This window comes from Telmatherina bonti (genome assembly GCF_933228915.1).
Source record: "Telmatherina bonti genome assembly, chromosome: 21".
NCBI lineage: Eukaryota > Metazoa > Chordata > Actinopteri > Atheriniformes > Telmatherinidae > Telmatherina > Telmatherina bonti.
Window position 1 is genome coordinate 5,863,348 of NC_136630.1, and position 11,725 is coordinate 5,875,072.

Consider the following 11,725-nt stretch of genomic DNA (forward strand, 5'->3'; position numbering starts at 1 on the left):
ACAGGTCGGTAACATGACCAGTTTAACTGGGAACAGGTTAGTAACATGACCAGTTTAACTGGGAACAGGTCGGTAACATGACCCGTTTAACTGGGAACAGGTCGGTAACATGACCAGTCCAACTGGGAACAGGTCGGTAACATGACCAGTCCAACTGGGAACAGGTCGGTAACATGACCCATTTAACTGGGAACAGGTCGGTAACATGACCAGTCCAACTGGGAACAGGTCGGTAACATGACCAGTCCAACTGGGAACAGGTTGGTAACATGACCAGTTTTACTGGGAACAGGTCGGTAACATGACCAGTTTAACTGGGAACAGGTCGGTAACATGACCAGTCCAACTGGGAACAGGTTGGTAACATGACCAGTTTAACTGGGAACAGGTCGGTAACATGACCAGTTCAACTGGGAACAGGTCGGTAACATGACCCGTTTAACTGGAAACAGGTTAGTAACATGACCAGTTTAACTGGGAACAGGTCAGTAACATGACCAGTTTAACTGGGAACAGGCCGGTAACATGACCAGTTCAACTGGGAACAGGTCGGTAACATGCCCAGTTTAACTGGGAACAGATCAGTAACATTACCAGTTTAACTGGGAACAGGTCAGTAACATTACCAGTTTAACTGGGAACAGGTTAGTAACATGACCAGTTTTACTGGGAACAGGTCGGTAACATGACCAGTTTTACTGGGAACAGGTTAGTAACATGACCAGTTTAACTGGGAACAGGTCGGTAACATGACCAGTCCAACTGGGAACAGGTCGGTAACATGACCAGTTTAACTGGGAACAGGTCAGTAACATGACCCGTTTAACTGGGAACAGGTCGGTAACATGACCAGTTTAACTGGGAACAGGTCGGTAACATGACCAGTTTAAGTGGGAACAGGTCGGTAACAACACCGGTTTAACTGGGAACAGGTCGGTAACATGACCCGTTTAACTGGAAACAGGTTAGTAACATGACCAGTTTAGCTGGGAACAGGTGTAACATCACCAGTTTAACTGGGAACAGGTTAGTAACATGACCAGTTTAACTGGGAACAGGTTAGTAACATGACCAGTTTAACTGGGAACAGGTCGGTAACATGACCCATTTAACTGGGAACAGGTCGGTAACATGACCAGTTTAACTGGGAACAGGTTAGTAACATGACCAGTTTAACTGGGAACAGGTCGGTAACATGACCCGTTTAACTGGGAACAGGTCGGTAACATGACCAGTCCAACTGGGAACAGGTCGGTAACATGACCAGTCCAACTGGGAACAGGTCGGTAACATGACCAGTCCAACTGGGAACAGGTCGGTAACATGACCCATTTAACTGGGAACAGGTCGGTAACATGACCAGTCCAACTGGGAACAGGTCGGTAACATGACCAGTCCAACTGGGAACAGGTCGGTAACATGACCAGTTTTACTGGGAACAGGTCGGTAACATGACCAGTTTAACTGGGAACAGGTCGGTAACATGACCAGTCCAACTGGGAACAGGTCGGTAACATGACCAGTTTAACTGGGAACAGGTCGGTAACATGACCAGTTCAACTGGGAACAGGTCGGTAACATGACCAGTTTAACTGGGAACAGGTCGGTAACATGACCAGTCCAACTGGGAACAGGTCGGTAACATGACCAGTTTAACTGGGAACAGGTCAGTAACATGACCAGTTTAACTGGGAACAGGCCGGTAACATGACCAGTTCAACTGGGAACAGGTCGGTAACATGCCCAGTTTAACTGGGAACAGATCAGTAACATTACCAGTTTAACTGGGAACAGGTCAGTAACATTACCAGTTTAACTGGGAACAGGTTAGTAACATGACCAGTTTTACTGGGAACAGGTCGGTAACATGACCAGTTTAAGTGGGAACAGGTTGGTAACAACACCGGTTTAACTATGAACAGGTCGGTAACATGACCCGTTTAACTGGGAACAAGTTAGTATCATGACCAGTTTAACTGGGAACAAGTTAGTATCATGACTCGTTTAACTGGGAACAAGTTAGTATCATGACCAGTTTAACTGGGAACAAGTTAGTATCATGACCAGTTTAACTGGGAACAAGTTAGTATCATGACCAGTTTAACTGGGAACAAGTTAGTATCATGACCAGTTTAACTGGGAACAAGTTAGTATCATGACTCGTTTAACTGGGAACAAGTTGGTATCATGACCAGTTTAACTGGGAACAAGTTAGTATCATGACCAGTTTAACTGGGAACAAGTTAGTATCATGACTCGTTTAACTGGGAACAAGTTGGTATCATGACCAGTTTAACTGGGAACAAGTTAGTATCATGACTCGTTTAACTGGGAACAGGTCAGTTAACTGGTGATGTTACTGACCTGTTCAGTATAAAGGAGCATATCAGAGTGTCCCAAGTGGAAAGATGTTCACCAATATGAAACAAACCAAGATAAAAAACTTTCAGGAAAATGTTCCTCGGTGTAGAAGTGGAGAGACTGACGCTGACTCATCTGCTTCAGAGTATACGATCAGGAATCAGAGAATCAGAGAATCAGGAGGAATCCCTGTATGCACATGACCCTGCAGGTCAAAAATGGATGATTGTGATCTTTAAACCCTCAGGAAGCATCAAAAACAGATTCTGCACAGAAAATCTCTCCATGACACCTGGAAAACTTCCAGAAAAGTGATGTTTTTTTATCTTAACTTTATCAATATTTGTGCCTTCTTATGATTCAGAAAACATAAGGGCAAAATGTTTAATAAGTAAAATAAATGCTAGCTTTGTAAATCTTAATTTTTCTTTTTGTTAAAAAAAGGTCTTTTTAACATAATTCTGTTTTTGTTCTAAATTTTTCATGTGGTTTAACTTTAAGCTCAGCGTCAGAAACACTGAAGTTTGTCCTGTTTTGTGTTTTTCTGCATCTCCTCTCTCATCACATTACTTCCTGTTGTACTGTGGACTGATGAATCCACGGCGTTAGCGTCGCCTCAGCAGGAGTTGTGTTTGAGGACAATGCGTCACACAACCCGTGAGGGGCTGCAGGCATCAGGTTTCACATCTGTTTGAGTTTCATTTTTCATCTCCAACTTGCTGCACGTCTTCTGTGCAGGTAATACAGACAGAGTGAAAGCTTGTGGTCGATCTCGTCACGCTCAAAATGGCTCTCACCATGGCAACCGGCACAATAACTTCTGATTAAAGTGACATTAGTAAGTCGAATCTGCTCCTTTTAAACCATTAGATCACAACACTAAGTCAGTGTTGGCTGCAGGTTGCTGAAGGATGCATGCAGACACTTCCTGGATGTCCCAAAACTATGCTGAATGGAGTTATTCTGTTCTTATACAATGAATGATTACAGCTAAATCTATGTTCACCTGAATGAATACGACTGTCTGAAAAAACTCCTCAGCTCAGAACATGTTTGTTCTATTTCATCCAAAATCCTCCAGAGAATATTTCTTTTGTGTCAGGTGTTTATATGAAAAGCAGAAAACTGGATTGGATGGTGTCTGGAGGGCCTGTCCTCCTGGGCCTCTGGCAGGGGGGTGGGGTGTCTCCTGGGCTTGTGGGCTCCTCTGCCAGCTCATGCGGTCATCCCTGCGGTGGGCCGCCTGGCATCTTGCATTTAGATGTTATTTAATCTGGAGGCGTGTCGTTTTGATTTACAGGTATCTGGCTGCAAGAAGGCAGCAAAACCGCAGTTTTTAGCTAGCTAACAGCACACCTTAGCTTTAGCCTGCCTACCTTCATTAGCCAGTTAGCTCAGATAGCTCTTAGCTACCGACCATAGACCGTATATGAAAGGCGGTAAAAAGTGAAGCCTATGCGGAAGAGCATAAAACTGCAGTTCCTCCTTCATCCATTAGGGGCTCCAAAACAGAGTAAATCCCCATAAACTCCCATGTTAAAAAGACCAACTTCACAGCAGAAATAAACATGTTTACAGCTTAAAAAAAAAACACGTTTACAGCAGAAATAAACATGTTTACAGCCTGGTATAAAAATCAATTTTCGGTTTGATAAGTCAGGTTTACCTTCATGACAACTGTGGGGGGAGTGAATTTTTTTCTAACTCGCCCGTTTAAAAGTAATTTAATCTCGAATTTCGGCATATTCAGGGGCGTGTCCTTTTGATTGACAGGTACCAGACCTCCCGCTTCAAGTCAGAAGAACGTAGAACAACCGCGGTTTTTAGCCGGTTAACAATGTGACTTAGCTTTACCTCCGCTTACCTCCATTGGCTGGTTAGCTCCTGTTATCTCCGGATTAGCTTGGTTAGCTCTTAGTTACAGAAAGCTTGGAGTTCGCTCGATGTCAATCATCCACCATGACGCTCACAGCCCCCCTCTCAGCTCCACCTCTTTGCCCATATTTGTATTTTCTGGGCGAGACGACACGCATGCCTCTGCCAAGATGGTGATGGTAGGAACCGCCCACCGAGCTTCAATACAGCTCTTCAGAAACCTATGGGGGACGTCACAGAGGCTCCACCCATCTTTTATATACAGTCTATGCTACCAACACCTGTGAGTCATATATGTTAACCATCCACCCCCACGCTCACAGCCCCCCTCTCAGCTCCACCTCTTTGCCTGTTACTGTATGTTCCAGGAGCGACAATGACCCTGTCAAGATGGCGATGGTGGGAACCGCCCACCAGGCTTCAATTCTGCTCTTCAGAAACCTTCAGACGACGTCATGGAGGCTCCGCCCATTTCTTATATACAGTCTATGCTTCTAACATAATCCAGACCTGATGAGAAAACTGGTTTTATGAAGTCCCACATCTTTAGAGTTCATTTCATTGTCATATCTACAGAGTTAAACAGTTCAGCAGGGGAGCGTTTGCATCAATCCATCTGCTGAAAACTAAAGTTTTATGATTGATGCAAATAACAGAAAACCACAGCTATGCAGGGCTGTAAAAATAAAGATAAAATTATTTGGCTTTTGTGTAAACATTATGATGCAGTTGCATCAGGCTTTTAGTTTTTGTTTTCCTTTTTTTTCATTTATTCTTAATTATGAACGTTTTTGTTACCAACATCTTACAAAAATCATTTAATTGTGAACAAATAGATTTAGGATGAAAACAAATATTTACAGATGAGAAAAGAATAAAACTGCAGTGTAAAACACAGAAACATCTCATAAATACAAGGAAATATAAAAATACAGACTACAACGCTGCTACGTGCAGACTTCATCAACTGTTTCCTCCTTTTTCTTCCCCACTTTTCCCTTCCTGTACATTCTGTACACAAATCCACAGATTTACATTTACAATTCCACCCACTGCAGCATTCCCTGTTGGGAAATATGCAAAGTGTTATGTAAAACACTGACGGGGTGGGGGGTGTCCAGTGTAGAGCCACTTTGTCAGGATCTCCTTTTACTGCCAGTATTCTCTCTTCATTTTCATACTTCATCAATAAACGTTCAGGATGAAACCAAAAGGCTTGTTTCATGCAGAAAAGAACACGCGTCCCATGATGCCCGTCCTCCTCAGAGGCGGCTTTGTATGCAGACGGTGTCTCTTCTCCGTTTGTTATGCTCACTCAGCAGGAGACGAGGGGTCTGAGGAGAGAATCTATACTTGCTGGGTTACAGTGATGTAGCATAAACAGAGCGGAGAGGAGGAAAATGTGTTGAACTGCTGCAGAATGAAGCTGCACATTCATGCAAACACACCCAACTGCAGCTACACACACCAGCAGAGCCTGCAGCAGTCGGCAGCTTTGCTTTAATTCATCGCAGGTTTTAATCGACAACATGAAGGCTTCTGCAGCAGCTCCGACTGGTGTCCTCCTCTGGTAGACCAGGAGCTGATAACAGAGACATCCGAGTCACACGGAGGCTTTGTCATCTGGCCATCAGGTTAAAAAAAATCACCTGAAAAAAAAGACTTTTCTTTACTTTTCTCTTTTATGACCCCAACTGTTTGCTCCGTTTCTGGTCAGTGACTGAAATTCATTCGCCTGAACTGGTCACAGTTTACGTAGAGGGGCATTCGCAGCTGGATAGTTTGGGGGACTCGGAGTGATTAGGTGAGGATTTTCAATAAGTTTCACACCTTTCTTTGGTTTGGTTTGTGTTCAAGCTGCATTAAACTCAAACGGACCAAACCGATTAGCAGCATCGCAAAGTTCCAACAACTGCTTGCCATGAAGTCACTCTCCTGCAAAAACACTTTTTCAAGGTAAGAATTAGATATTTAGAGCCAGCGGGTTTGTCGGATTTAAAAATCTCCTTTGTCTTATTTTTCTGGATATGATAAAGTTTTTTTTTTTAACTAACGGATTGCTTTTATTGTGAAGGAGGGTGTCCATAGCTGTGCTTATTGTGAGGAAAGTTGCATCTCGCTCAGTGCAGCTGTTGGTTCTGTAATTTCTGGATCACGGAGCACAAGCTGGAACCGGGAGGCTGGATGACATCTGGTTCTCCCAGCTGCATGAATAAAGCCTCCCGGCAGCAACGACTACAGGGAGGCGGTCTGCTGGTTCAGTGCCATATTATAAGAGTTAAGAACAACAAATCTGAAGATCAACTCTGCTTCAAACAAACATTCACAAAGGATATCTTCACTATGTCGTCTTTTCCTTTGATTGTACATGAAAATGTTACTTGTATTGTTTAAAACAAATAAAAATCTGGTGCCAGAAAATATTCAGAAAATATTTATAAAGAGAGAAAGTCATTATTTATTAAAAAATGTGGGCATTTTTAGGATATCGTATTTTAGGACTACATTAAAGGAAAGATGTGTTTTAGTGAAAGGAGTCAGTTTGTGGAATAATTTGGACCAAAAAGTGAAAGAATTAACATCAAAGTTTTTGTTTAAAAAGGGAATTAAAGAAATTTAATTTAACAGATATTATGAATAATGTGAAAATTACAAAATGACTAATGTTGTCAGAAATGCTTAAAATGAGAGGTAAACTGGGAGACAGAAGAAAAACGTGTGTTTAGTCTGCGGGATGTCATACCTGACTAAGTTCTGAAGATTTATTATTTTCATTTTGTATAAAGTTTTGGTTTTTCTGATTATACACTGTAATGATGGTTGGGTGAAAAGGGAGCAGATAATATAAGAATAGACTTCTGCTGCTTTGTATTTCATTCAAATTTAACTTGAAGATATGTTCAAGTTTCAAAATATGTTCTGATTTATTGAATGAAATGAATAAATAAAAAAAATTAAACAACATTGGATGTATGAATGAATAAAGTAGATTTATAATTACCTAATGTGTTAACGTGCAGGTCGAGTCGCCGGTTCTACATAAACAGGTCGGGTCCAGGTTTCAATAGGAGGTAAACGGGTCGGGTTTGGTCACCGTAATTCATTTGGTTGGGTTCGGGTTGGTAAAACTGGACCCGAGCAGGATTCTGGTCCTGGTTTTCTGAACACATGCTGCTGGTTTTGTTTCTCCTCCGACCAGAAACAATAATCTGCATCACTTCCTGGTTCGTCTTCAGGCTTTACTGCGGTTGGCAGACGTCACTTTCTGATTGGCCGCTGGATATTGTGTTTGCATGCGAACCGAGACGCCCGATGTTCGAGTGGACCAGGAATCAGCAAGCCCGGAGAATTCATGACGAAGATGTTTACAACCTGAAGATATTTATTTTCCTTATGTGTCATTTGTGTTATTTTCCAAATGTGTCACAAATATTAGTCAAACTGCTTCCAGCCTTTTTTTTTAAAACTTTCTTTTTATTTTATTGATTTAATCCATTTATTTATTATTATTTATGCATTTTCATATAGCCTGTTTGCTCTTCATTTTATTTCTTTAATATGTTATTGTTATTTAATTCCAGTCTTTATTTATTGTATTTCTATATAACTGTAAATAGATTTAGGCGTTGAGAGATCCAATAACAGACTTAAACACCCCTGTCTGGGTGGCGAGGGGTCCTGCACCGCAGCCCTGCCTTGATCTGGGTCGTTGCTATGGTGACGACCTCTGCTGACATGGACGGACTGGCTCCTGATTGGATAGAACCAATGTTGTTTCCTCACATTAGCATCAAGACAGATGTTTATTACGTTTATGTTTTATTTTATTTGACTATTTTATTTGAAAAGGGTTTATAAATAAAGTTTGTTTTGGCTTGGTAAATAAGAGCTGGAAGTGTGTCAGAAAAAATGGAGAAAATAGCAAATTTAAAGTGTCAATGTTCAGACGTTTAGCTACTTGAGTTACTCGGCATGGTTCTGTGTTCAATTGTTTGTTTGAATAAAACACTGAACAGAACTTTATTTTATAATAAAAAAAACAAAAAGCTCTCAAAATAGAAAAAAATAACCAAAAAAACAGATTACCAACAAACAAGCCACTCATAAGTCGCTAAATTAATGTAACAGAAGTTCTGAGCTAAACTGAAAAAAGAACCGTTTGGGAACTGAAAGAGTCGACTCTTCTAGGGGAGTCAAGTCAAAAGAATCTAATCTTTGCAAAGACCTGAACTTCCCATCACAGCATTCAGTGAAAATCTCTTTATGAAAGTAAAATCTGGTCAATAAAGTCATCTGTTGAGTACACGATGCTGCTGCGAGGCCAGAAGAGACAGAGGTGTGAGGAACGTTCTTTAAGCTTATTGGATCATCATCACCAGCTTGTTCTGCAACACTGAGCTGGTAAAGTTAAAGAATCTCTGCGAGTTTAGGATGAACGGATTTAAGCTGAACCTCAGGAATGATCCGACTCTGCAGACTGGAATCCATCCGAGCTGCACGGAGGGAGAATAAAACATTAGCTCCTGTGCAGAGGTAATTACAGTTCTGGTTCCTCCCTAATAAGAAGCGTCTTCTCATCGATCGGATCGCCTCACTGGAAGGAAGCAGCATTCATCAGGGTGTTAACTGTTTGACTTTCACCTCCAGGGGTAAGTATACATCAGCCCAACGTCATCATGAAGCTCAGAGATCTGATGATAAGGCTGAGAATGAGAGGAGGAATGCAGGTAATAACATAGCGAGCTGTCTGGTTGCATGTCAGGCTATGTTTTCCAGTCCAGTCTCTTCCTGTTTTAAGTTATCATTGTCACCATCTTGGCACGAGTTCAGTGTGTCATGCTCTTGTCGCTGTCAACAACTCAGAAACAGATAAAGTCACTCAGCAGGAATGTTAATCACCAAAGAATAAGATCTTGTTTGGAAACTGGTGAGAAAAAGCTCTGTTTTCTTGCTGACATCGAAGCGTGATCGGCTCGTATAAATACTGGCCTCCGTACACGGGCGCTCTGTTCACTCCAGGATGAATTTTATGGTTTTACTGCCTGGTTTTAAGGCTCTACATGAGCAGCATCATTATGAGCCAGTTAGAGCGCTACAGCTTGGTGAACCAGACGCCCAAAGATCCAGACACAACAGCAGAGATGTTCCTGCAGCCTGGTGCGGCAGCTGCTGAAACTTTACAAACTTTCCTCTTTTCAGATCGTTTCAATTAATAACGTTAAAATCAATGAGGACAATAACAAATCCAGGCGTTCAACAAAGCAGCGTTGAAGTGTTGGGGACGTTTTACCAGCAGCTGATGAAAGCAGCTCTAACAAACAGGTCAAAGGGCACTATGAGGTCATTGTCTCTGTTTTGTCTGGAGAACGTTTTTAACTCGAGGACAAAATCTAGTCTGGAATTATTGCTTTTTACAGCAGAAATGTCCAGATTTTATTCTGTTTAAAGCAACACAATAACATCCAGACAAGAAATCAGATAAATTAGAGGAGGAGAGATTTTAAAGGCAAGGCGACAGTAAAAAGTTATTTTTTTTTAGTATTGGGGTAAAATTATGGAACAGATTAATTATGCACAAATAAAAGCAAAGTAAAACATCTGCCAGTGTAAAATGAGGTAAAAGAAAGCTTGTTTTAAATAAACATAAGCTTTAAGCCCCACAAACTTAGTGTTATGTTGTTGTTCATACTTGCGTCTACGCCTTTTCGCATTAACATGCGCTGACAGCAGAATAAACCGGCACACACACGACTAGTGAGGAGTAAAAACTTAAAAATTAAAACCCAGCCAATCGCAGGGTTACTGAAAGTTTCTGTGATCATTTCTTCAACATGAACTTCTAAAAAAATGTTTAAAATATTCACATTTTCCTGTGAAATTCACAGAAAGTATAAAAACTTTGTTTATCGTGAAAGCAGGATGTTTGGGTGAATCATATCTCAATTATTCACTGAAACGACAGCTAACAGCACTGAGGGTTTGAGGTTTTTATGGTTTCTTTAGAGTCCAGATATAGAGTTCACTGCACATGTGCATTTTAAAGTTCAGAAGAGGTTCATGTACGTTTAGAAGTGAAGGTTGTGGTGCATTCTGACATGGTAAAAAAAGCCAAATGTCCTGACTTTTTGTGAGCAGTGGATGTATCTTGGATGGAAATGTTTAAGGTGGAAGCAGATACATAAAAATAATCTGATCTGCAGCAAAGCAAATAAAAACATTATTGCATTAAATCTGGTTCTGCAAATGAAAGATTTCCACGTTTTAGCTTTACAGTATTCCTTTAATCCTCTGGAGGAAACGTCGGGAGGCTGTGAAGTCAATCAGGATGTAATTTTATTAAAGCCTAAATAGATCTGACTCTCATTCTTCCTCACATGACCGGTGAATGTAAAGCTGCAGCGAGTCCTGCATAAAGGTGCTCTTATTGCACAGCGGCGTTGTGTACCTGGCACAAAGATAAGCCTGTCCTGAGGACGTGCACATTTCCTACATGTTCCACATTCTTCGCACAGACTGCTTTGTGCTCTGGAAGTTGCCCGGCTGCACAGAGTTATGCAGAGGACTCACCAGCGCTGCGCTGAAGCGCTCCTCCAGCTCTTCCTCAGGTGGCAACGGGAGCTTCACTCCGGCCGTTTGCTTCTGGGACCCCGAGGAGCCTGGCGGGGCCGCCTTGCCCTCCTTCCCCTGGGAAATGTCAATGCTTCCGGCTGCATTTCCCATTATTATGTCCAATAGATCCAAACAACAAAAAAAAACTTAAATTGTCTTCAGCTGCTGAGAAGTCCAGTCGATCCGATGGAAAAATAAAAGTTCTAGTTAGTTAAAGTTCTGCAGGACCAGCGACCTGCCGTCATCTCCACAACCCCACCGTGTTGACTCACAGCCTTCATTACTGGCTGGTATTGTCCGCCACGCAGAGGGATGAGATCCACCCCAGCCTCTGAATGAGTCAGACCTCGCAGAGATCCCGCTGCATTATGAAACCCTAGAAAGATGGAAGGGGATATCCTAACAGTGACGGACTGAGTGACAGCTGAGCGAGTGAAGAGGGGGGAGGAGTTCAGAGCTTGTCCAGGATGAGGCTGCAGCGAGAGGAAAAATACAACTCAAGATGATAAACAACAAACAAGGTGTGACTTTTCAGAGAGGAAACTCTGAGGTAAAGTACTGATGCGGCTGCTGCATGTCTGCAGGTGGTCTGTAGACGTCCTCCATCTGCTGCAGGAAGCTGAGACTTTCTCTGGGCTTCATATCCACAGAAAACAGCAGACATAAAGGTGAAGGCAGAGATCCAGCAGGCAGCCACTCCGTCTATCTGGTGCGGGGACAGACAGAGACTAAAGGCAGCAGTGGCTTTAGTTGTAACAGCAGGGAGAAACCTGGGTCCTAATGCCTCCATGTTCAGGCTGCACCTGATCAAACTCACTCCTACTCTACACAAACATTCATGTTGTCAGACTGTGGTCTGAAAAGCAGCAGGGAGGTGAAG

The 11,725-nt window shown here is 42.2% G+C and overlaps 1 protein-coding gene across 1 annotated transcript in view; it reads right to left on the reverse strand.

Annotated features, from left to right (window-relative positions):
* The window catches only part of fmnl1b (formin-like 1b), a gene marked incomplete at both ends in the record, with an annotated part of 48,101 nt that extends 37,145 nt beyond the window's left edge, over positions 1-10,956 (reverse strand). Inside the window, 1 exon segment of the mRNA XM_079261161.1 lies at positions 10,804-10,956. Coding sequence (XP_079117287.1) covers positions 10,804-10,956 — 153 coding nt within the window.
* Positions 10,957-11,725: the final 769 nt, after the last annotated feature.